The sequence below is a fragment of the Pseudochaenichthys georgianus genome, chromosome 17 (genome assembly GCF_902827115.2).
Source record: "Pseudochaenichthys georgianus chromosome 17, fPseGeo1.2, whole genome shotgun sequence".
In the NCBI taxonomy this organism is placed as follows: domain Eukaryota; kingdom Metazoa; phylum Chordata; class Actinopteri; order Perciformes; family Channichthyidae; genus Pseudochaenichthys; species Pseudochaenichthys georgianus.
Window position 1 is genome coordinate 35,163,983 of NC_047519.1, and position 25,975 is coordinate 35,189,957.

Below are 25,975 nucleotides of genomic sequence, written 5' to 3' on the forward strand. Positions count from 1 at the left end.
TGTTCCTATAGCACGCGGAACAGAAATTCGGAACCAAAGGTTCCGTTTAAAGCTTTAGTCGGAATTATTTTGTTGGCGGAAAAGCTCCTAACGTGCCTCCATGCTCATCAGAGTAAGAATGGAACATAAAATAAAAACAATTTGAACACAACAATTGAACTTTCAGGCTCAAAAGACATGGCTTCAAGGAGATATGGCGCGTGTGTCCTTTATCAGAGGGCCGCTGTCCTGAGGATGATGTGCAGGGTGAGTGTCATTGAACGCACCATCTTCACCATGGAGGTCAGGCAGAGAAGATTTTACAATCAGTACTGAGTTTAATTAACACACACCTATAATTTAGCTTTGTTCACAGCTTTATTTAAACACGAGTAAAGTGTACATGAATATACATGTATATATAATATTCCTTCAATCTCCAATAGATTTACTGTTTTGCTACTCTAGATTTTGAATCGGAAGTGTACTTGAATGTAAAAAAAAACCGTATTGGTTTACCTGCAGAACATGTCTGAATTAAGTGATTATTAAATACCAAACAATGCAAACATGTAAAGCAGTTTATCTTGTATATATGGCAACAGGAATATACATTGTGAATTTCTGTATATCTGTTAAGAGTTCATTTTCGATAAGATGGCTATGAATTTATTATTACAAGTTATCTCAAGAGTATGTTTACAAAAATACATTTTTCAATTGCTTTGATGGACTGCAGTTTTTATATAAAAAAACACAACATTGGCTCTGAAACCATCTAATTACATTTTTTGTCTGTCTATTATTTTTGTTTTAATCTATGACAATAAGTAGGTTTGTTGTCCACAAGGCAACAAACAAGAGCTCAAATAGGTGGTAAAGAAAAAAACATTTCTACTTATCATCCAAATAGTATGTATTTGTTTATTTATTCATCTGTTTATTTATTTGTTGTTTTATGTTTTTGTTGTGTTTGTATTTCTATATGAAAATAGTGTTAATAATTTGTGGTAGAAGGGGTGGGATTAAATAAGTGTTAACTTCTTCCCACCCTTTTTACAAATGTGTAATTAAGTAGATCATTTGTTTGAATATAATTTAGAGTCAGTAATATTTTTGTTTAACAATTTGACACGGCTTAAGTTTGTATAGTATAATAATTCTCATGTTTCGTTTAATTATTATTGTTATTTTTTGCATTATTGTTTTACACATTCGAAATAAATCAAATCAAATCAAAATCCTCAGGGTATGAGTGCAGCCGCAGACCTGCATTCCCAGGTGGATTTCCTCAAAGGAGAACCCCACAGGAATCACCCAGGTGTGACCAACCTGAAGACCCTGCGCCTCCCTGAAGAACTCCAGATGGCTGCACGGTGCATCATTCAAAGTAGGTTATGATCAGAGATGGCAAAAGTACACACATCCTTAACTCAAGTAGAAGTACAGATACACATGTTTAAAAATACTCTAGTAAAAGTAGAAGTACTGACTAAACTTCTTTACTCAAGTGAAAGTAAAGAAATATGGCCTTTGAAATGTACTTAAGTAAAAAGTACCCATAACTAGCAGCTGCTTTAAAGAGTACCTGACCTCCCTTTATATCAACAGAACAATAATGTCATTGTTAGCTAATGAATGTTTCCATGCTGAACAACGGCAACATGACAACGTTTCCATTGGTCCCTCTTCTTTAGAGAAGACCAGGAAGTGATGGATACACGGATCGTGTTCAAATCAATAGGCACGCAATGACTCTAAAGAATAATGACCACGCACCCACACACATTCAGACTAAAGGAACCAGCTGTTTGGGAAATGAGAGAAGTAGAAAGTTCAGGTATTTGGGTTCAACATGTAAGAAGTAAAATGTAGTGGAGTAAAGTACTGATACCAGAAAAATGTACTTAAGTACAGTAACAAAGTATTTGTACTTCAATACTTCCCACCTCTGGTATAGTGAATCTATTGAGGAAGCGATAAATCTATATTTCCAGATAAACACTGACTGTTCCGTGCATGCATATAAATACAGAGTAATCATATTAAGAAAATAGTAAAAAAAATCGAGTTCGATAAGATTTATTCAAAGAACGTTAGCTAGTATGCGTCTAATTCTCAATTATGATTGATATAGACAATGCATTTGTCTATCAAAAATAGTTTAATTTGTTTGATTTTAAGATACTACCCCTTTGAAGAACAATACATTATATTAATTCTGCCCTCAACCCAAGGGCAAAAGTTATTTTCCCCCACTTTACTCCCCTAGGCCGAGTCTGTATCTCTCGCCTGAAGCGGTACAATGTTAGAAGTAGAAAGTACAGGACTGGTATTTGTGATAAAAATGTAAGAAGTAAAAGTAAAAAGTAGTGGAGTAAAGTACTGATACCAGAAAAATATACTTAAGTGCAGCAACGAAGTATTTGTACTCCGCTACTTCCCACCTCTGGTTATGACTATAGCTATATGAGTTTGCATATCAACCGTTTCCATAGATGCACTGTGTGACTCTTTGATCTCCCCACATGTAGGAGCTGAGGTGCCTCGGCTGGCTGACAGAGCTCACAGCCTCACAAACTTCCTGTGGAGCAGGAAGAGTCCCGTGGAAGAGTCATCTCTGAGGAAGAGAGCTGTGAAACTGGAGAAAGAACTCTGGGAGAAAGAGATGGAAAAGAAAGCAGGTAGCTGTCATACCTGTAATGCATTTTAAATGATGATATAATGAAGCAGCTGGAGAAGTAAATGTGCTTCTACTTTACAGATATAGATGAACAGCTACTGGAAGACCGCATCAGGAAAAAAGTGTTCTCAGAGCTCAAAAAAACCACATATCACTGGAAGAACACAAGGTAACTATTTGCTTTTATCTACAAATAATTTTATAGAAATATATAATGTATACTACGTCATCGAGTGCCGCCGAAGGACTGTTCCAATGTCCAGCATGCTTGGAATTCTACCGAGGCCGGCGTACTTCGCAGCGAGACATTTCGAGGCTGCACATGTGTAGACTCCGCGGTCTTAAAATCCCCACAATGCTTTGCGCACGGACCAATTTCCAAATCTTTGGCGGAAATAGCGCTCAATTTAAGGCGGGGCCTCGCATATGACGCACACCTGTTAGCTTGTTCCACCATTCTTCGTTTTCCGAGGCTAGGAAGGATTCTTGCCTCGCCTCTGAAGCAAGTGACTCGGAAGACATCGCAAGCGTCCTCGATATTGAGAAACACTCACTGTATGAGTATAAATTGTTCCAATGCTGACGAATATTTAACATTTTAAACTATTTATATACCTAATGCACATTGCCAACTTATTTCAATGTATCATATTGACACTAGCCTTATATAAAGTATATATATTTATTTTTTATTTCAAAATCTTATTTGGGTATCTAATACAGACATAAGTTGTGCGACAGTTTCCCCTCTCTGCTGTTAAATGTTGGAGGAGGTGATTTCTCCCGTTTGATTTTGAGACAAGTTCCTGCACAGCTCCCTCTCTGCGTTGCAGGTATGATGAAGAGCTGGGCGTGGTTTACATGGCGGCTCGGCTGGCTGGCGGCTATGCTGCCGTGAAGAGAGCTTTGAACGAGGTAAGGAACAATTGGAGAAGATCAAAGGCTTACTGGCGTGTTCATACCAGGGCTGTCGCGTGGAAAAAAACAAAATAAATCTTGTTATTTGTGAGTTATGTTTTTCTGGATGTGTTCAGAGTCAGAGCTTTACTTGTTCCGTCCTTAAAGTCAATTTGCTTTAATCATTTCAGATAAAGAAGAAGGATTCCTCTTTTGCCCCTCAGTCGCTCCTGGATTTTGGTTCAGGGTTAGGAACAGTTGTTTGGTTAGTATTCATTATGTATTCCACAATTGGCAGTTAGTTTAAAACAAAACATGTACACTTTACAAAACATGTACACTTTACAAAACATGTACACTTTACAAAACATGTCCACTTTACAAAACATGTCCACTTTACAAAACATGTCCACTTTACAAAACATGTCCACTTTCCAAAACATGTCCACTTTACAAAACATGTCCACTTTACAAAACATGTACACTTTACAAAACATGTCCACTTTACAAAACATGTCCACTTTACAAAACATGTCCACTTTACAAAACATGTCCACTTTACAAAACATGTCCACTTTACAAAACATGTCCACTTTACAAAACATGTCCACTTTACAAAACATGGACACTTTACAAAACATGTACACTTTACAAAACATGTACACTTTACAAAACATGTACACTTTACAAAACATGTACACTTTACAAAACATGTACACTTATACTGGTTGTTGTTGTTTTTTTAAAGAGCATGGTGGAAAGGAGCAGGGAGAAGAAAATCTTATTTTATTTTCCTGCCCCTTCTTACAATTAAAATTAAAATAAAAGCAATATTCTTTCAGTCACAGTGGCTCACAAATACTGAAAACCAGAACACAATCAAAATTCAACTTCATACTTTGTAAATAAGCTTTCTTTATACATTTTCTTCAACATAAAAATATTCTCACAGCCCTTTAAATCATTCGGCAAAGAACTCCACTTCTACAGTATGAAACACGGCGCACCTTAAAAAGAGTTTTCATGTAAATTAGAAGATTGTAAGTCATATAGAAACTCTCTCTTTCCCTCCCTCAGGGCGTCACACTCACACTGGGGCGACTCCTTGAAGGAGATGGTGTGTGTGGACAGCTCCGGGCCGATGAACGTCCTGGCAGAGCGACTTCTCAAAGGTACAAACTGTTATATCAGCTCTGATTTATTTAGGGCTTTGGTCAAAACGTTGAGACAATCTATTTTTGTATAATTCTTTTTTTTTAACAGGATGAGTGAGGGTAAAATTACAATTACATTACATTCAAGATCTCATGATACCAAGACATTAATTGGGAACAACATATGACTAATAATAAATGAGATAGTACTAATTAATACTTCATCCCCGCCACTAATGTTTTCAAAACAAACACACACTGACCAAACCTCCTCTGCCTCCCTTCCCAAATACACACACACACACACACACACACACACACACACACACACACACACACACACACACACACACACACACACACACACACACACACACACACACACACACACACACACACACACGTCACTTGTTAGACGCTTTTATCCAAAGCGACTTACATACTCAATACTGCGGACAATCACCACAGGGGCAATTTGGGGTGAAGTCTCAGGGACACAACGACATGCTGACAGTTAAACACACTTGAGATGTTTAAGTGTATCTGGATTTTGGGTGGTCCTGTGGCTCATCTCCTCTAAAGAGCCTCGTAAATGTTGTTCTATATTATGTTGAATTGTTGTTCCTTGCTCCTCTCTGTCTTGATGAGAAAACCTAAGCATGTGTTTTTTCGCAGGTGATGAAGAAAGAGTGGAACCTCACATCAAACAAGTTTACTTCAGACAGTTCCTCCCTGTCTCTCCTAAGGTAAAACACTAAAACAGTCTGTGTTAAGTTCAGTTTAAGGGTTTCTTTTTGAACTATCAAAATGTCAAGATCCAAACCAATCAGATTCTTGCTATACTGTGTGTATCGGCGAACATTGAGATTAAAGTAGTACGATAGTAACCGTTCCAATTTAAAAGTCTTTCCATTTGATGTTTAAGAATTGTTGGAACCGTGCAAAGACGTTGCATCGTTAGAATTCCTTCTTCACAGTTAGTTTTGTGTTTATCTTTCGGCGTCAATTATATTACTTAAAGGTGGGGTAGGTAAGTTTCAGAAACCGGCTCGAGATACACTTTTTGTTATATTCCATGGAATGCTCTTAACATCCCGATAGCAATGAATATCTGAAGTGCATAAAATCCATAAAAAAAATGTCATCTGTAGAAGCCGTAATACTGTAAAAAGTACAACCAATAAAAATGATGGCCTACCTGCCTGTCAGCCTTCCATCGGGGCACAAACTTATCTCGTGCCCTCATTGGTCATGTGCGCGTTCGTGTGTGTTGGAGGAGGGGCTCTATGAGGAGGTGGTGGATTTTCTCCGGTTGTGTATTTTCAAATTCTAGCGATCTCGAGCCGGTTTCTCAAACTTAACGGCTACCCCACCTTTAAGGACAAGGAGCCCTGACGGCTGTTGTTTCTCCTCCAGGTGCAGTTTGACTTGGTGGTGGCAGCCTTCACTCTGTCGGAGCTCCAGAATGTGAAGGAGCGAGAGGACACGGTGTTAACTCTGTGGAGGAAGACCAGCTCCTACCTGGTTCGTTAAAATAAAGACTTTAGATGAAGTGAACTATTGTTGTCCTTCCACATTTAGTGAATATAATCTCAGTATTTCTGTGTAAATCGCAACTTGTCTTCAAGACTATTCTGGTAACTAGAAACATTATCTGACATAAAAACATTTGATTATGCTTTTTTCGTGATTTATCTTGCAGGTGCTGGTGGAAAATGGGACTAAAGAGGGCCATCAGATGCTTATGGAGGCCAGAGACACGTTATTGAAGGTAGTCAAATACAGTTTACCACATGGCACTTCAACATCTCCAAGAGGAATTTAGTTTGCCACTTCTCTGTAAATGATTTGATGACCTGCAGTTCTTTATCTCCAGAAACAAGACAAGATTGTCCATGACATCAGACCAGCAGCAGTGTTTGCGCCGGTACGCTCAAATCTCAGATGATTAAAACTTCACGGCATCTCTCAACCATTTTACAGTATTTCTCTCTTTTTGTTTTGTCTCTCTAGTGTCCTCATGAGCGGACCTGTCCTAAACTGGCCTCTGCGATCACCACACCCTGCAACTTCAATCAGATGTACCAACCTCTGCCTCTGCCCGGGGTAACATCAAACTCTTGACCTCAGTAGGAGATAGAAAACGTATATATGGATTCCACTTTTTAACGAAAGGTCCCCTAGTTTACTGTTTCTCATCAATATATTACAGCTCTCAGATATATACAGAACATGTCTCTGATTGGCTCCAAACACCAAACAGATCATTGCAGCATTACCCACAATCCCCTCTGTTTCAGCCCTGTTTCCAAAGTGCTGATTCTCTGTCTGTTACTTCAGATGAAAATAAGGAGCCCCTCCCCACGCCCCTCTGAGAGAGATTTGGTTACAAAGAACACAATGGTGCTCTAGGAGGAGATTCAGGTGATAAGGTGGGGGGGGGGGTTACCTTGGTTGCTGATTGGCTAATGGTTACACAAGACAAAACATCGTTATGACATCATAAAGTGGGCAAAATCTGATCAGCTCATTTTCAGACAGGTTTTTATAGAAATGGATCAGAGTCTCTTTCCACAGAGGGGACACATGTTGATGTAGAAGAGACATGAAGAAGAGGGGACACATGTTGATGTAGAAGAGACATGAAGAAGAGGGGACACATGTTGATGTAGAAGAGACATGAAGAAGAGGGGACACATGTTGATGTAGAAGAGACATGAAGAAGAGGGGACACATGTTGATGTAGAAGAGACATGAAGAAGAGGGGACACGTGTTGATGTAGAAGAGACATGAAGAAGAGGGGACACATGTTGATGTAGAAGAGACATGGAGAAGAGGGGACACATGTTGATGTAGAAGAGACATGGAGAAGAGGGGACACGTGTTGATGTAGAAGAGACATGAAGAAGAGGGGACACATGTTGATGTAGAAGAGACATGAAGAAGAGGGGACACATGTTGATGTAGAAGAGACGTGAAGAAGAGGGGACACATATTGATGTAGAAGAGACATGAAGAAGAGGGGACACATGTTGATGTAGAAGAGACATGAAGAAGAGGGGACACGTGTTGATGTAGAAGAGACATGAAGAAGAGGGGACACATGTTGATGTAGAAGAGACATGAAGAAGAGGGGACACATGTTGATGTAGAAGAGACATGAAGAAGAGGGGACACATGTTGATGTAGAAGAGACATGAAGAAGAGGGGACACGTGTTGATGTAGAAGAGACATGAAGAAGAGGGGACACGTGTTGATGTAGAAGAGACATGAAGAAGAGGGGACACGTGTTGATGTAGAAGAGACATGGAGAAGAGGGGACACGTGTTGATGTAGAAGAGACATGAAGAAGAGGGGACATGTGTTGATGTAGAAGAGACATTAAGAAGAGGGGACACATGTTGATGTAGAAGAGACATGAAGAAGAGGGGACACGTGTTGATGTAGAAGAGACATGAAGAAGAGGGGACACGTGTTGATGTAGAAGAGACATGGAGAAGAGGGGACACGTGTTGATGTAGAAGAGACATGGAGAAGAGGGGACACGTGTTGATGTAGAAGAGACATGAAGAAGAGGGGACACATGTTGATGTAGAAGAGACGTGAAGAAGAGGGGACACATGTTGATGTAGAAGAGACGTGAAGAAGAGGGGACACATGTTGATGTAGAAGAGACATGAAGAAGAGGGGACACATGTTGATGTAGAAGAGACATGAAGAAGAGGGGACACATGTTGATGTAGAAGAGACATGGAGAAGAGGGGACACGTGTTGATGTAGAAGAGACATGGAGAAGAGGGGACACATGTTGATGTAGAAGAGACATGGAGAAGAGGGGACACGTGTTGATGTAGAAGAGACATGGAGAAGAGGGGACACATGTTGATGTAGAAGAGACATGAAGAAGTGGATTTTGCATAATAGGTGACCTTTAATTAATTCCTTTTTTCAGCGCAATGAGCGGCAGACGGAGAAGTTCAGCTACCTGATTCTGGCTCGGACAGAACTGGAGGGCACAGAGTCTGAAGGCGTGGATTGGGGCAGGCTGATCTCTCCGGTGAAGCGCAGAACGAGACACGTGCACTGTCGGATGTGCTGCCCCGACGGAAAACTGCAACACCTGGTGGTGACGGCACGGAAACAGAGCAGGTAAAAGTCATCGACATCAAAACTATCGACAGGAGCAGCTTAAGAAGGGAGCCAAAGCTTGGGATCAATTAGTCAGACGTTTTAACGGCAGCAGCAAATAGCGGGGTTTCCCTGCCTATGAAACACTTGTGCTGTGTTTATTATTGGGGGTATTATCTAATGTAAGGTACATATATAGAAAAACGTCAAAAGAAACAAAAAATAATGTTCTTATACTAGTCGCCTTGTGCCGGGTATTGATTGCATTTCATTTAGTCAGGCCAATGCCGTAAGTTAGTGATGTTACGATCCGATTCTTTTGAACGGCTCTTTGGTCCGAACGAAGGGAACCGAGTCGTACTTGGTGAGAGCCGTTCTCTTTATCGTTGGTTCACTGCCTGCCATAAATCCACTCGGCTTTAAAGCAACTTGCTTTCCTGAATGCACATTAGCCGGAGATGATGGCATAATGCTGCTTGAGTAGTACTTTGCCTGAGAGATGGAGCAAGTTATACATTTTTCTGTGAGTAAAAGTAGACGCTGGCAGTCATCAGTATCCTGGTGATTATTAGCAGATAAAACTATTAGCCCCGCCCTCTTAAAAAAAACGGCCCTTTTGAACGGCTCTCGGAACGGAGCCATAAGATCCGGCTCCCTTCAAAGAGCCTAATTCACTAGTCAATTTTAAATAAGAAAAGAAGCCAAACTTTTCAAATGTTGCTCAAACACAAACCGCTTCTCAAGAACCTTTCCTAAATAAAATAATTATCTAACATTGCTCATTTGTCAGGAACTTTGTCTGATCATAGTTTTAGGGAACAAGACCACAAATCAACCAAATATTGAATGTTGACGACACAGTTCTCTCTGAACTGAAAATGGTTTTATTTCCTTCCATCAGAGACGTGTACCGCTGCGCCCGGAGCAGCGACTGGGGAGATCGACTGCCGATGCTTCAGGGAGACGATGAGGACGCAGAGAGTGGTTCAGAGCGATGATTCAGCTACAAAGAGACTCGAACTTTATACTTTTGAAACAACGGAAGCACTCCAACATTGTTGACGAAAGACTCAGAAATCAGCTGTTAGTTGTACAGAACATGTGCGTTTCCTCACTGGGTTGGAAATGACTGACTCATTTCACAACCTCTGACTACTTTAATAAAGAAATCACAACATACTTCACACGGCTTTATTGTGCAACACCTTAAACAAATCTGAGTCCATGTCTTGTAACAAGTATTCTGCCATTTTGACGGTGTCCCTTCTGCGCGCTTCAGTATTTTAGAATAAAACTCACAGATGATATGGATAATTATCACGATACTGAAATCATTCTGAAGTTCAAAAACACACAATACAAAGACACGTGGTATTGTGTAAAGACCACATTTCAAAATGTTACCTTCCATTTTTGTCATGCAATGTAGTGATGTATATAGTGAGTAAATTATATCTTTTTTTAATGCTTAGTATGTACAAACTGGAAAAATCGGATTTATTAACTGCTCTTATTTTCTAGGATTCCTTGATTTGAGCTGACACCATTAGTTTAAATCTTGTAATCCAGTAAATATGAAAACACATTTACAGAAAGTTCTTAGTCAGCCCTTTCCTTCAACATCTGTTAACTCCCAACGATCTCTTTCAGGGCTGAGGTCAGATCTGGGAACTTGTACTGAAAGCCGGCCTCTTGAGTCCTCTTCGGTACGACTCTCTGTCCCTCCATGAGGACCACGGCCCTCTCAGAGCCCATTAGGGTATTCATGACGAAGGCAGGCACAGGGAACACGGTGGGCCTCCTCAGCACTCGGCCCAGCTCTCTAGTGAACTCCAGGTTGGTGTTCAGTGCGGGCGCCACACCGTTGAGCACTTGTTGTGAGGGCGAGGGGGGATCGGCAGGGGGCTCCAGAGCGTGAGCGATGAGTCCTGCCAGGTCCGAGATGTGGATCCAGGGGAACGGCTGCCGTCCGGACCCCAGGGTGCCCCCCAGGCCGAGCCAAAAGGGGAGCAGCATCTGCTTCATGGCACCACCGTCACGGCCTAAAACTGCCCCTGGGGGAGGGGGGGAGGAATGGATGTTTCAGATGACAGTATAGGCATCTCATACATAAATGTACAACATACACATTCCCACAGGCCATAAGACTGTTAAACCTGAGCCTTTGAAAGGTCATCAATAACAGTTTCCAACTTATATATATCAATATTCCAATTACTTGTATATAGGCTATTCTGCGCTATTTCTATTATATTATATTTATTTACTTCATCCGTTTTATTGTTGTTGCCCTGTTGGAGGAGCCTGTGACCTGAGATTTTCATTGTCACAATAACACTGTAGCTATGCACACATGACAATAAAAGCCTTGAATCCAGATGATACAAATGATAGTGACAAAATATTATACAATATAATAGTATACAAAAAGATGGATCCAGGTCGTGCACAAAAATAAAACTTAAAGTCTTTGCACCAGCCTCAATCTGGAAACAGAGCTGATGACCCTCACAAACCAAAAAAAAAGACTGCAGGTACACAAATGATATATTATCTGATTTTGAAGAACATCAAACTTCAGATTTAGAAACAAAGCATCCACAGCGACATCCACAGATATATGAACTCACTAGTTTCCCTGGGTTATAAGTTGTTGTCTTGTTAACCTGAAAAATGTGCCTGTTTGCTGACACTTCAATATATTGTTAATGTGAATTAAACTTAGACGGTTTTCTCCTGGATCTTCAGTGAAATGTGCAGGGCTTGTTTTACGTACCAGCCCTGATGACTACTTGTTTGGTGGTGTTGGTCACATGATCAGGAAGAAGAGCCGAGCCCTCCCACTCCTTCACCAGTTTGGAGAGGATGTCAAATGGTGTCCATTCACTCTCTTCTGTGTACTCAGCTGTCAGACTGGGCTTGTAACAAGCTATGGATCAAAAGGAGACATTATAAATATACAACACATGTTATGACAGTATACTTAAATATACAGTGTTGTTATGAGGCAGAAACTCACCTACTCCCGACACCACGACCCAGGAGTGAGGAGGATTGGGGGAAGCAGCAATGGCTTGAGCCAGAGATTTCGTAGAGTCAATACGACTGGAGAATAAATCCTTTTTATAGCTTTCATTCCACCTGATAAATAAAAATGATCAGGTTGAGATCCAGTATCAACAGTCAAACTTATTCTTCAATCACAATTTCAATTGATATTTATGTTTAGTGAATCAATACACGAGGACAAAAAAGCGTTATCAGGAAATTCAAAGCAGGACAAAACCCTTTGTGATCAAAAGTATGCAGATATCAAAGCTATATGGGATTTCTGAACCACTTTTTTTAAAGCTATCCTCTTTTTTGTTGCCTATAACAGCCTCCACTCTTCTGGGAAATCTTTCTAACAGATTTTAGAACCCGGTTGCAGAGATTTACAACAAATATCCCATGAAGTCTGCTCTGAATCTGTGTGATAAGCGCTCGCTCGTAGTGCTTCCTAAATTACATCACACGTCACTTGTTGGACGCTTTTATCCAAAGCGACTTACATACTCAATTCTGTGAGGCAATCCCCACGGGAGCCATTTGGGGTGAAGTGTCTTCAGGAACACAACGACATGCTGACTGCAGTGGGGTTTGAACCTGTACCACACGCCTCCCTAAATGTATTGGATATGGCTAAAGTCACTGCTTTGTACAGGCCAATCCCGAACAAGAACATTTTCAAACATTTGACCATTTAGTGTATTAGCTACTGAAATAGTGTAGTTGTATTAGTAGTGGTTGTCGCTTCTTCTTTTTGTATTGCTCACCATCGTAGAGGGTTCATTAGATTCTCTCCAGCCAGGTTGACGGCACCCTCACATGGTGGGAGGCCATGAGACTCCAACTCCCCCTGCAGATGTACAGAAGAAAATAAATGCATGAATGACTCCGGATGTAGAAACAGCACATTGATCTGCAATTAGGCGACATTGTGTGCCTCGAAAGGTGCCTAAAAAATATAATGCATTATAACTATCTTCAATAAAGCCAATTAAATAAATACAAAAATTCAACAGACGATCTTTCTCACGATAAGAGATGAAATTGGTCCCTACTGTTTGACTACAGATCATACCCATGTTATTTTCCCAGGGCCAGGCTGGCGAGATATCACTGTGACCTCATGACCTCTGTTTTTCAGCAGGCGAGTAAGTTCTCGTCCAACGAAGCCAGATCCCCCTCCTAGGGAAGGAAATATAAACACATGATCATAACAACAGAGGAACTAAAGATGCACATATTATCAGTTACCATTAGAGAGAGAAAATATGGTTTAGCTTACATGTACACACGTTTTTATCACATCAATTGGGCTGCTTTATTATGTTTTTTGGAACTAGAATACAAACTAATATTTAGAGGGTTTCTTAACTTTTCACGTCCCTGCCTGGTAATGTTTCTTAAAACTGTAGATCTTAGAATAGACTTTCTAGGATTGTGTCAATTGCAAGCTAAATAGTTTGCATCCCCAAAAACCCTTGACTAAGCTATATACAGAAAAGATGAAGAAATCCAGCAGAATATATTTCATGATGAATTTCAAATGAACTGTTTTCATGTGTAATACTATGACCTTGTCTATGTGAGTGTTTTATTCACTGCTTATTTGTTTTGAAAAAGGTACGCAAAGATACATTTTCACTCTAAGAGAAATTCAGTATATATTTGCTCTATTTATACACAAAGTATTGGAAACAATACATGTATTGAAGTCATGTAATTGTGCCAGTGCGCATGCGTACTAGACATGCTTACAAAACAGGACTTTGGCACAGTTAGTAACAATTACAAACACAGTGACAGTTTTCTAGGTGTAATCAAATAGTTGACACGCTTGAATAGCTGTAGTTTTCTGCACGCACATAATAATGCACACGTACTACTACTTATATACTCAAATGATAGCTGCAAAGCTAACATTAACAGATAGCTGGTAACGTTATGTCACTTTGACCTTTCCGAAGCGACTTTATAAAACGATATATTTATTAAATAACGTACATACCAATTAAAACTCTCATCCTTGTTGATTTCCGCTCCAAATTATGAATGAAAAAGCTTAACGACACAGCAGGTTACAGTTTCCTTCACTGTGTAGCAGTCAGTGAGTTGTATCTCGCTTTTTGGACCAACAGGGGTTCCGTATATATGGAGATGCGTCATTTTGTAGTTTAATTATTATTATTTTGTCCCGTCTGTTTATTGGTTTCAGGAAAAGACCCACATGTTAATTTCCAAAGTCGAAAAAGGAACACACAATAGATATGAAAGGTTACAGACTACAACAATAAATGGCAGGCATGTGATGATCAGTAATATACTCTTTTTAATAACGAAGAACACATTGTAAACAGAGTTATAACATATTAAAATACCTCAGAAATAAATTAAACAGCTAATGGTATCTTCCAATAATTCTGAGGCATTAGAAATGGTATAAATGTATTTAGGTGATTTCTTTTTCACACACTTTGCAGTACAGTGCTCGTTTTCTCTTTAAAAATAACAAGGATTTTGTATTCATAAAGTAATAATAAGCACTAAATATGCATTGACCTGAATCTGTGGTTTTTGATTTATGTTAACATTTGTTTTTATAAGGCTTTTGTATGGACTACTGCACCAGGACCGGAAGTTGCCTGTTTCCAAACACGTGGTTTTGATAAGCATATAAATAGAGCCTCGGCTTCATTAACAACTTCTCTTCCTTGTTGCTGTGAAGCAGGCAGGACGTGTTGAGGCTGGGAGACAAGAACAACATGCGGGAAGCTTCAACAAAGGTATTTATTCATATTTGATCTGATATTAGTTTGTTTATATCGCAGTTGAGGTGTTTTATGTACCTCCTTGTCGCGGTTTGCTGCGGTTATTTCCGCATAGATGGTGTGTTGGCACTGTGGCTTCAGAGGACCGCATGGTCTGTGGCAACGAGCGGAGGAGGCCTCTTATTCCAGAGTAGCTGATATTTGAAATGGTCTTTGGATTCAAACATCTTTACTAGTTGCCTTATTACCTATAACATGATATTTCATTTTTGTAATGGTATTTTTTGTTATTAGCCACTTGTGGGGACCATGAAGAGCTCTGTGGCAGTTGTGAGAAATCTGCACTGTATTTAAAGTTTACTGGAATTACATTAATTATTTTACTAGTGCAATTGGCAGACCTTCAAATGTCACTTTTTCGAGATATTGTGCACCCATTGGACGGTTTACACCTTGCTGTAACAGTCCTTCAATGTAGCTTTTCAAGGGTCTTGTTTTTTTAAAGATGTTTCATGCTTAAATAAGAGGTTGTGTTGAGATGTTTATACTAGACTAGGCTTTCTGCATAAAGCAATGCTTCTTAGCGGCACCACCCACAAAATAGATTATTACAGAGATTATTTTAAAGTAAAAACTCAATGTTACTGTCGGGTTGAACTGCCTGTGCAACATGGCGAATACGTTGCAGTGAATTTATTAATAACCATGCATACTGAAACCGTTGCTATGCATCCCAGTCAAACCTTAATGATGATTTGCATGTGAGTCCGTGTTTCACCTGATACTCATGATTATTATTTCACTGCGCTGATGGGTTTGACAAAACGGAACCTAGTGAGGATGTGTTATTGTATTGCAAACTGAGACTAATCTATCATTTCTTTTTTTCTTTTTTAAAGGATTTGCGAACCAGGACTAAAGGAATCTTGCTAAGGTCAGTATCCGTCTTGTTGGATAATGGATATAGCTGCACTTCACCACGTGTGCTGTCAGTTTACTTAATCCATAAAAGCCTAAATAATGCTTTAGATAAGGATGCACCAATCAGGCATTTTCTGACTTTGTTGAACACAATGTTTAAGGGGTTCACAAATGGTTTAATTAAATTGTGGATAAGAAAGCAATGTATGTGCTTTTTACCCAAAGTACATCTGTGTGGATTAAGATGACACATTTCTGTATAAAAGCTTTGGTTCTGCATCATACCGTCAAACCTTAATGATGATTTGCATGTGAGTCCGTGTTTCACCTGATACTCATGATTATTATTTCACTGCGCTGATGGGTTTGACGATGCAGGAACTAGAGAGGGCGTTTCATTGAATTGCAAACTGAGACTTATCTCTTGTGCTTTTAATTTTTTTTCTTAGGATTGAAGAGCCTGGAATGGATGCATCTTGATACGGTTGGTATAGAAGAAGCTGATGTCTACAGACCTGCAATAATTACACTTTTACTGCATGTACTTTCATTTTTTAGACTAATTTGTGATGTGTAAGTGCCCTCATTAATATTCATTTGGATATGTCATATATACTATTAGTTTAAGGGCAAATTGAAATTAGAGCATGTAACGTCTTTTATAATCTCAAACTGTTTAGACCACATCCATACTTAAAATGTTGTGTATGTATGAACTGGTAAATAAAGTTAAATCTCTTATTCAAACTCTGTATTGGCATCTTTATTTACTTTTTTTTAATGGAGATTATCTGTAGCTTGGTTTGAGGTATTAGTCAAAGGAATTAAACAATGAGACGTTGTTGAATGAATGTTAAACTCTCTACCGACCCATCAGTGAAAACGGTTGAGGAATCTTTGTAAAAGACTAAACCGATAACATTATTTTAATTTGTACAGCTGGGTATTTGAAGACTTTCAGGTTCACTCAAAGTGGATCGGAGTATATGTTTAGAGATGTGGGTATGTTTAAAGCTTTATTTGATAAAAAAATTGGTATGTTAAACCTGCAGTGCAATAAAACAATACGTTACTTGAAAAATACTACAAAAGATTATGATAAAAATGGCGCATTACACAAGTGAATGAAACAATTCACTGACATGCAGGATAATTTGACAAACTTTTTACATGGCAGTGTAAATCGGGAAGCAGCAGAGTCTACTGTCAGACATGACTGACAATCTCAACTAAAAACTATAGGGAAGTGACGGCCTAACATGTAAAGAAGCTTGCTTGTATACCAGCAGGATACATCGGGTATGGAAAGTGAAAAGCAGCACAATTCTCTGCAACACAATGTCAAAATAGTATTTGCATTTCTGAAAAACAATTTAAAATCCTGTCTTGACACCAATGCCTTCCAGTCAACATTTGAACAGTTTATCTACAACACAAATAGTTAACAGCTCTCAGCCAGTGTTTTTAGTTTGACTAAAGCTGCTTAAACCAATATCTACACGCTTGTATTATTTACATAGTTTCTCTTAAAGGGATCGGGTCATTCAAGCTCTCCGGTTTTGTAAAGTTCCCGAGTCGTTCGCAGAGTCCACGGTACTGAGTCCCACAGTGTCTTTGTTCTTCTTCGTTCCCGTTTGGTCCAACGACGTGCCCTCAAAGAGCTGAGCCATGAAGGCGAAGCCGTTCTTCTTGATGTACGACTTCCCTGCGAAGGTGTAGAGGACGGGGTTGGCACAGCTGCTGATGAAGGCCAGAGCCGAAGTCACTGCACGGCTGGCCCGAGTGATGTTGTCCAATCTGCGGATACACAGCATTTTAGACTACTAATTTCGAAGCTTGGTAGCATCCTTGAGAGCTTTACAAAAACATCTCTCTAACTCAGGGGTGTCCAAACTTTTTTACCGAGGACCACATACAGAAAAATATTAGAAGGCCCGCGCCGCTCACTAGAGGTGAGGTTTATTGCCTCATAAGTTAGCAACATCAATCAAAAGTAGGAACCGTATGCTTGATACTTGAATCTGCTTTAAGTAAAATAAACCGCCTAAATCCCAGCTCCAGATAATTAAAATTAAGGAATTGGAAAAGCATATTTCAAGTTTATGTATATAAATTATTGGGCTTTTTTCTTTTCGATTTAGATTTGTTAGAACATATTTTCAAATGTAATTGACTGAATGTATTGTTAATGGGGCTTATGAACACTACTGTGTAAATGTTTACAGATATATTTCATAAGTACAAGAAAAGCTCAAATTTCATTTGTGGGCCGTATTCCATTATACCTTTTGAATTTATCGAGGGCCATTTCAAAATGTCCCGCGGACCGCATTTGACACCCCTGCTCTAACTCATGAAGAACTACAACAAGTATACATGAATGGACACTGAACAGGCCCACTGAAGGGTCAGTATGTCCCCTGGGCTTCGTCTGAAAGAGACACAAAGCAACCACTGACAGACACTGTGTGAATACAAAGACATGCAAAACAACCTGTGAAGAAACACAGCTATGAAAGAAAATCGTATGAAATACAATTGACTGCAATGATGCACAAATCAACTTAAAAGACAAAACAGCTACCAGAAATGATATAAATAGCCTTGAAAAACAGTTATCGGGTCAAGATTGATATTTGTCTGATTGCTTTGTATTGCCTCTAGCAACTATGCTGATGCTATTTAAAACAACTGACATTTTTGTATGACATTTTATATAAAAACTGCATTTATACCGTAGGAAATAATAGATATGTTTTCGCAGCTAAGAGATAATTCGACTCTTAAATGTCTCACATCAAACTATTTTATTGAGCATCTTAGACCAGTTTCTTTGACTGTATCTGTTTAAACTCCAAAGTACCAACATCATTGCCTTTGAAATAAGTACAAATGTTTTGTAACTCACTTTTCTCTTATGGGTGATTTCGGATCGTACCACTGAGCTGCCACCTTGAATAGAACAAAACACAGTCAGTTTTCATTGAAAAATATCATTGATCTGAAATCAGAAATGCTTGTCGCACACCTGTATCATGTTGATGACGTGGTACGGCAGCCAGAAGAGGCCAAAAATCACCACGATGGCCAGGATGAGTTTCTCGCTGCGGACCGTTCTGCGAAACTTGGTCTGTCGGAGGCGTCTCAGGATGAGGACGTAGCACGTGATGATGACCGTGTACGGCAAGATAAACCCCAACACCGTCTCAAAGGAATACTGAAACCTTTCCTGCACAGGAGGAAACAAAACAGATATTTTAATTGCAATAACAGAATGTGTTTCTACAGACAGGACTGGATCTGTCCAAACAAGAGAAGTATACTGTTTATTTATTTAATCTGTATAGAATAGAGGTGCCCAACCAGTCGATCGCGAGATGTGTCTAAAAATAGAACAACAATATTCTGTTTTATCGTTAATGTCCTATAACATAATCTTCCTGTGCCAGAATAATGCACTTGAACGAATCAAAGCTTTGTGATTGGCCGGCGTGACCCCATGTGTCGGGGCGTGGCTGGTGGGCAGTGGGCACTAGTTCGCTGACATTGTCCGTGTCAACACCAGGAGTTAGTCCGCTCACACACAAGACCGCAATTATGGCAGAAGCAAAAAAAGCCCAAAACATATAATTTTCACTCCGAGTGGGAGGATGATCATTTGTATCTATTCCAATTCAAAGTCCATCTGTTTCATCTGCAATGCGAGCGTGGCTTTATCGAAGAAGGGTCATTTAGGAGCGGCATTTCAAAACAGTGCACAAACGCTACGAGACGGAATTCCCTCCTAATTCTGCCCTCCGCTCCAAAAGGGGAGGGGCCTGAAAGGACAGCTAAATGCACAGCAGTCCATTTTCACCAGGCGCAACAACAAGAGCAAGGCTGCTCCAGAGTATCTTATCGTGTCAGTCACGTTCTTGCGAAACACATGAAGTATTTCAAAGATGGCGAAGTTGTGAAAGAAGCATTCCTGGAGGCTGCCGACCATCGCTGCCGACGCGCTTTTGGGGACAGTAAACAACAACAATAACAGTAGCATTTCAACAGGTTTTTGATATAATAAAAACTCAAGTTGGATACCGTTATTAATCAGCTGTGAGTTTTAGTTTATTTGAACTTAGTCATTATAATTATTGTACAAAATGGTATAAGAATGCAAACTTAAATTGATTATAGTCTATTATCAATTCAGGTTAAGAAACTAGTGTTGCTTGCATCCTATTTTAAAGGCATTTCTTTTTATACTCGACTAAAATGCAACAAAAAAGGGTTTGATTCTATTAATTTTGTCTTTTTTATTGCACTTTGGCAGCAGATTCCTGAGTAGCTTCAGATCTGAGTTGTCTTATTAGTAAGCCTAATTTATACTTTTGTAGCAACACTATTTGTATATAATGTCAAAGAAAGGGTTCAGCGTCTTTTCTTTTTTCCTGTGTCACATGTGGCAGCACTGTTCAATGTTTATTGAAAACATACCACTGTAGTATGTGACGTGTGAATAAACTCCAACTCTGTATCAACAACACTGTTGTGTGACTTCAGTTACATACTTGTATGTGTGTAGATTAGAAAGAGGTGAGATAAAGGATCTGCAGTATTTTATGAAGTATTAATCGTACAAAGGTCAGTTTTATACAAGTAGAAGTGTGTATTTACCTGGTAGTAGGCTGTCAGTAATGGCTACGCCTCTCTATTTGGACTGGTAGATCTCCGCAGACTGGCAACTTTAAAAGTAGCTCTCGGTTCACAAAAGGTTGGGCACCCCTGGTATAGAACATACTTGTATCTTTTTTAAGTTTTGGTTCATGAAGAAATAAGTCTTGTAGTTTCTGGGTTGGATTTACATGTTCTACTTAAATATGAATGTGCAGTACTAGTATACAATAGATGTTTACATACAAACATCGTATAACATTTGAAGTGTTTTGAATCTAACTACCCAACAGTTTTTAAAAAATCAGCAGAACTGATAAGTCAGTCAATAAGTTAATGATTTAAAAGAACATTCAATAATTTCAGATGTAAGGATTTGTTGCTTTTCTTTCTTGACAGAATTGTACTTTTTACTCGAGTAATTTCATTAATAGTTCTTCATCTACTGCTACAATTCAAGTTAATTTTTTACATATGAAAACACATTTTATGCATAATATATTAAATGTTGCAGAACTTTATTACTAATTCTAAATTAAATGTCAACTATGAAAATATAATACTGTCAGAGTAATAAAACATAATACTGTGAAAAGCGTCATTCTGCTCAATATTCAAATTCATTGAATACTTTTGGTAGCCAACATTAAAGAGGCCTAGCTTTTTTGGGTTTATCCTTTTCTGTAGTGTGTTATATAGGTTTTTAACATAGTGACATCATTATGTTACATTTGTGCTTCTATTGGCTAGCGCTCCAACACATACGTGATAGGCTAAGGGGCGGGACAAGTGGTTGACCAATACAACTAAAAGGGCTCCTTTAAGCTCATAATACTTAGAATTCAAATTCATGACTGTTGCTTGCTGTTGAGTATTTTAGGATTATTTTAAGTTAATGATCTGAGTACTTCTGCTTATACTCACATGTGTAGGCTTTGTGTGATTGGGCGCACACACCTGCCTTGTTCTGTTCTTCTCATCATGGTCCTCTCTGACGTCTCGAAACACCAGCGAGGGAATAGCGATGAGCATCACCAACACCCACGTGCACCAGATCACCCTCCTCACCACCTTCTTGCTCACCAGGGTGGAGAGGCTCATCGGCATCACCACGGCAACCATCCTGTGCACGCTCATCAACGTGATGAGGAAGATGGAGGCGTACATGTTGGCGTTGCACAGGTAGAACAGGCATTTGCACATGGCGTCTCCAAACACCCACGTCTGCATGGTCAGGTAGACGATGAAGAAGATGGTGAGGACCATGAGGAGGCCGTCTGCACACGCCAGGTTGAGGATGAGGAGGGTGGTGACCGAGCGCTGTTTGATGCGAGCCAGGATGCTCCAGACGATGAAGAGGTTTCCGGGGACGCCCAGGAGGAAGACCAGGCCGAGGATGAGGGCTCCCAGCGTCGTGGAGAAGTCATTGCTCACCACGCTTTTATCCTCTGTGCCATTTAGAGGCATCGCCAAGCGGGATATAGTGGCGTTGGATATGATGGAAGAAGTTTGGGACCTGAGGATAGGATAGAAAGGTAACGCGTCAACATGTCTGGCATTAGAGTAAAGGGTAGGTGTAAAGACTGACATGTATGTGTCTGTATATATGTTTGGGTTAATGATTGAATTGAATGTCGGTTGTAATTCCTGCAGCTTCTATGGGTCGTGCTGAACCTGTCTCTTTTTGAACCTGGTTCCTTTACACTTAACTGTGAACTTAATCTACATTTCTATCAAAGTCCAATAAATGTGTGGTTACCTTTCTAATTTAATTGCCAGTATCTGTATCTCAGAAATGATGATTAAGTCTCTCATAAAGATGATTTTAGTAAGTCTTAATTACGTTAAAAGTATAAAGAATGTATCCTTTTTGGTGTTTGGACTTAATTCTGCTAACAGTCTTTCATCACTGATTTGTATTATGTGCTCTTAGGCACAAAGACAAAGGTTGTTGTTTTTTGGTGCCTCTCAACACTTCAATCACATCCAATTTGAATAAAGTTAAGACTCAATCAGCAGATTCAGAAGTGACAAAGAGACAAAATCCTGATATTAGATGTATTTCTAAAAGCTTTCATGACATTTAAATCTACGTTTTTAGCAACCCGTAATAATAACCATTTCCAAAACGTTTGAAAAGCTTTAATTGTCTATATCTGGTAGCGATGGTGCGGTGGTGGCGAAGTCGATAGAGACTTGGCTTGGCAACTGGAAGGTCACCAGTTCAAGTCCCGGCAAGACCAAGTGCTACCGAGGTGTCCCTGAGCAAGGCACTGTTCCCTAACTGCTCCCCGGGCGCCGTTCAAAATGGCAGCACACTGAGATGGGTCAAATGCAGAGAAAGAATTTCCCCACAAGGATTAATAAAGTATATCCATATCATCTGCACGTCTGTGTGATGTGGACTGCCATTGCCTTGATCCCTTGAGTTCCAGGAACATGTGGGAAAACAGCATCTTGGTGAAGGAAATTGTTCACTAAAATAACTTAAATGATAAAAAGGAAGTTGTACAAACTGAAAAAAGTGTTAATTAACAATCCATTAACAAACTACCGTACTGGTAATTCATTTCTCTCACATGTCATTTTATTCAGATAGATACAGTGAGTCGAAAGCCTGATTGTTGAATTTATTATCACTCCAAAGATGAAGATGGCCATCAGGTCCGGAGAACATACTGTGCCAGCGCCAAAAAAAGCAGAAATGATTGTTTACCGATGGTACATTAGCTGTTTCCAGAACTGCAGGACGGTTGCTTCCCTGACGCAGCCTCTAAAATATTCACATCAGACCTTCCGCCAACAGGGCAGCGCAGCGTGCTAAAACATGCCAAACACGAGCAGCACTGTCAAAGAAGAGCAGTATTTCGAAACAGACTTTGATTCACTTTGACTGTCTCTCTCTTTCTTCCTCACTGTCCTATCACGTGGTCACAGTAACATCCACTGCAGATGGTTGACCTTACTATAGAAAACACAGTTAAAGATTGCTTTACTACGATTGTAGATTAATAATATGCTTAATATAATTTTTTTATTGAACATGAGTGATGTACAGAGCGATAGGATCTCACTTCCTTTTCTGAGTACAAGACATCAAGCCCTTACTTCCTGATTAAGTCTTAATTTCCTAGCTCTGGCACAGTTGTTTATTGTCCCCCGATGGCTGTAAACCCAAGTGAAGAGTAAACAAAAGCTTACGTCACAACCACATCCATGTGAAGCTGAGTCTGAACAACAAGTGGATGCTCAAAATGACAGCTTTTATTATTTATTTTTATTTTTATATACACTATGTGACACAAGTGTTCCAACCCGCAGCTGTCTGTCGGTTCAGGTACAAAGGAGGAGGCTGTGGCTCAGTGGGTAGTATGATGGACTTCAAATCAGGGGATAGCAAGTTCGAGTCCAACTGCAGTCAGCATGTCGTTGTGTCCCTGGGAAAGACACTTCACCCCAAATTGCTCGTGTGGAGATTGTCCACAGTGCGGACTGTATGTAAGTCGCTTTGGATAAAAGCGTCTAACAAGTGACATGTAATGTAAAACACAAACATCTGCACATCTTAATTTTGCAATGGATTTTTGACATAAATGTGCTGTTGTAATGGAAATAGTACGCTAAGGAGTAAACAGTTATGTCATTTATTTCTCAATGACCAACTAAGAAAAGTATTGTAAACGAATATGCAATATAATGCATTTACTGCTCAAAGATACTTTTTTTAAAAAAACGTAATAAACCTTTTTTTTTTTTTTTTAAAAGATCGGAGAAATGACCATTCCCAAAATGACTTGCACAGCCAGGAACTGTGATTGCAAATGAAGAAATACCATATAGTTATCATGCAGTCCAAAGTAAAACAAAAAAACGAGTCATACATTTGTAATAAATCTGTTCCTTGTAAATAATAAAGTCAAGAAAAGTAAATAGTTACTCAAAGATGGAAAAAACAAGAATAGGAATGAGTCACATGTTAGTACAATCTCAAGTAAAATGTCAATAAAAAGTCCTAAATTAACTTTTCCAGTGAACACGCGAGAGTGACTGACCTTCCCAGGACTGGATGTCTCTCTGTGATGAGCGTCAGATTCAACTATCCCAGCGCTGCTCCGCTCTGTCCGGCAGCGTTCCCCTTGTGTGACGCCGTGTGTGAGCTCTGTCCATAATAAGGTGGATCACATCCTGCCCCACAGGCTGCAACATGCTGAGGTTAGAGAGAGAAAGCCAGAGGGAGGTGTGTCCTTCCTTCAAACACGTCAGGCCCTTAAATTAATCTCCGTATATGATTACGATCTGGTGTTTTTTTTTTTTATATAAACAAGCATGTATTCTTCCGGAAAGCATGTTCAAGTTCCATATATCAAAAAGCATATTTGCGTTTCTCTGCGTGTGAGTCAAGAGGCCGCTTTACATTCTGATATACTTCACATCATTTTAGCTAGAGTAGTTCCTCTGGGGTTTCATCATTTGGAGTAAATATCAAGTTATTAAAATAAATATGCTCCTTTTCTCACAGATTGAGTTTTCTTGTTGTGTTTATGTGCACCGTTATACACCAAAGACATTTCTTTGTTTGTGTAAACCTACTTTGCATTAACCTGATTCTGTGACACCGATTTCGGAGAAAGAGAGAAGTTATAGGTGATTCAAACTCTTGCACAAGTTCCCTGTGTCATGGATGCTAATGGTTACACAAGCACAAACAGGCAGACACGCACAACACACACACTCACCCGTTCATACAAGTTTCTGACTCTGAAAGGAATGCTGGTTTTCGGGAGTGGTGAAATGTTCAGTAATAAAAAGAAGCTCAAATATGAAACCTTTCTACTCTCAGGGAAAGATTGATTAATATGCACGCGCTGGTTCACCTTCGTTTAAATTAGACGAGCTGAAGCCGTAATTATCTGTGTCCCTAAGACTGAACAAACACCAATGGGTGTGTCACTTCTACATTTGACTTAGATCGATTTAAATAAAAGCTTGTACGGGAAACTCCACACATAACTGTATTCACATGACACAATGCAAAGTTATATGTATTGACAACCCTACATTTATTGGTACTAAGATGAGATACAGTAGACTTTTATTGAACCCGGCAGGGAAATTCAGACGTCAACAGAGTAGAGGGACACACGGAGGACAGTATAGGAGCTCAAAAAAGGGAAAACATGTAAGCAAGAGAATGAATTCGAGTAACAACGATGGCGTTAGCTCAAACACCTGATTTACTTTTATACAGGTGTGAGGGAAATGATTGTAAAACGTAATTATATGTCTATGTGCGAGTGTAAGTGCAAGTCTAATGTACAAGGTTGTTTTTTTTACAGGCATTCTACCGAATGTGTGCAAAGTGCGGTCCCACAACAAGAAAAACTATTTAACAAAACAATTAAGTATTCAGACATAGATATTTACTAAGAATATGTTATGTTCTATTAAACACAAGGCATTAAATTAGATAGTGATAAGCTTAATATATACAAAAACATAATTTATAGGGTACTTTCTATTGGGAAGTAGCTGTCCCCAACCCTGACATCTAAATGTCATGTTCTGTAAATAACACTTAAAACATTTTTTTTTAATTTTGTTCGATGGTGTATTTAGAAGATATTTATGATTACATTCAAACAAAAGTTGGAATATTTAGATTTATTGTGGGTTTAATTTTTTAATAAAAAAACTATACTCAAAAAATCATGTCCCCAGTTTTCATGTCACTACCGAAACACAAGGGGT

The 25,975-nt window shown here is 39.3% G+C and overlaps 3 protein-coding genes and 1 long non-coding RNA gene across 5 annotated transcripts; 2 read left to right on the top strand and 2 right to left on the bottom strand.

The window, feature by feature from the left end:
- Nucleotides 1–52: 52 nt before the first annotated feature.
- On the top strand, nt 53–9,943 carry mettl17 (methyltransferase like 17). The gene is made up of 14 exons (XM_034105341.1): nt 53–246; nt 1,228–1,369; nt 2,514–2,663; nt 2,744–2,831; nt 3,496–3,577; nt 3,751–3,824; nt 4,637–4,731; nt 5,389–5,459; nt 6,130–6,237; nt 6,416–6,484; nt 6,590–6,640; nt 6,727–6,819; nt 8,668–8,864; nt 9,745–9,943. Exons 1-14 carry the CDS (start codon nt 178–180, stop codon nt 9,839–9,841), a joined length of 1,386 nt encoding a protein of 461 aa, XP_033961232.1. The 5' UTR covers nt 53–177; the 3' UTR covers nt 9,842–9,943.
- A 77-nt stretch (nt 9,944–10,020) lies between these two features.
- sdr39u1 (short chain dehydrogenase/reductase family 39U, member 1) lies at nt 10,021–14,011 on the bottom strand. 2 transcript variants are annotated; one of them, XM_034105342.2, is made up of 6 exons: nt 13,897–14,011; nt 12,967–13,073; nt 12,659–12,741; nt 11,863–11,984; nt 11,620–11,772; nt 10,021–10,897 (listed from the first exon to the last, which is right to left on the bottom strand). In XM_034105342.2, the coding sequence occupies exons 1-6, from the start codon at nt 13,910–13,912 to the stop codon at nt 10,470–10,472; spliced, it is 909 nt and encodes a 302-aa protein (XP_033961233.1). In that variant the 5' UTR covers nt 13,913–14,011; the 3' UTR covers nt 10,021–10,469. The 2 variants fall into 2 exon arrangements, with proteins under 2 accessions (XP_033961233.1, XP_033961234.1); XM_034105343.2 differs by lacking the exon at nt 13,897–14,011 and having other exon boundaries at nt 12,947–13,030.
- A 571-nt stretch (nt 14,012–14,582) lies between these two features.
- Nucleotides 14,583–16,324, top strand: LOC117463037 (uncharacterized). Its single transcript, XR_004553872.2, has 3 exons — nt 14,583–14,671; nt 15,556–15,590; nt 16,027–16,324. It is a non-coding gene; the product is annotated as an uncharacterized lncRNA (long non-coding RNA).
- A 50-nt stretch (nt 16,325–16,374) lies between these two features.
- ltb4r2b (leukotriene B4 receptor 2b) lies at nt 16,375–24,357 on the bottom strand. The gene is made up of 5 exons (XM_034105455.1): nt 24,280–24,357; nt 21,152–21,743; nt 18,606–18,806; nt 18,486–18,529; nt 16,375–17,374 (listed from the first exon to the last, which is right to left on the bottom strand). The coding sequence occupies exons 2-5, from the start codon at nt 21,692–21,694 to the stop codon at nt 17,122–17,124; spliced, it is 1,041 nt and encodes a 346-aa protein (XP_033961346.1). The 5' UTR covers nt 21,695–21,743; nt 24,280–24,357; the 3' UTR covers nt 16,375–17,121.
- Nucleotides 24,358–25,975: the final 1,618 nt, after the last annotated feature.

What these genes read in the sequence shown, in the direction of transcription:
- mettl17 (XM_034105341.1), top strand. Translation starts at nt 178, where the DNA reads ATGGCTTCAAGGAGATATGGCGCGTGTGTCCTTTATCAGAGGGCCGCT. An exon ending in TGAAGAGAGCTTTGAACGAG is followed by an intron (nt 3,578 to 3,750) that starts GTAAGGAACAAT and finishes TAATCATTTCAG; the next exon opens with ATAAAGAAGAAGGATTCCTC. An exon ending in CCAGAGACACGTTATTGAAG is followed by an intron (nt 6,485 to 6,589) that starts GTAGTCAAATAC and finishes CTTTATCTCCAG; the next exon opens with AAACAAGACAAGATTGTCCA.
- sdr39u1 (XM_034105342.2), bottom strand. An exon ending in GCCCTGGGAAAATAACATGG is followed by an intron (nt 12,742 to 12,966) that starts GTATGATCTGTA and finishes GTACATCTGCAG; the next exon opens with GGGGAGTTGGAGTCTCATGG. An exon ending in ACAAGTAGTCATCAGGGCTG is followed by an intron (nt 10,898 to 11,619) that starts GTACGTAAAACA and finishes CCCCTCCCCCAG; the next exon opens with GGGCAGTTTTAGGCCGTGAC.
- ltb4r2b (XM_034105455.1), bottom strand. Translation starts at nt 21,694, where the DNA reads ATGCCTCTAAATGGCACAGAGGATAAAAGCGTGGTGAGCAATGACTTC. An exon ending in ACGTCATCAACATGATACAG is followed by an intron (nt 18,530 to 18,605) that starts GTGTGCGACAAG and finishes GTTCTATTCAAG; the next exon opens with GTGGCAGCTCAGTGGTACGA. An exon ending in AAATCACCCATAAGAGAAAA is followed by an intron (nt 17,375 to 18,485) that starts GTGAGTTACAAA and finishes GTGTATCCGCAG; the next exon opens with ATTGGACAACATCACTCGGG.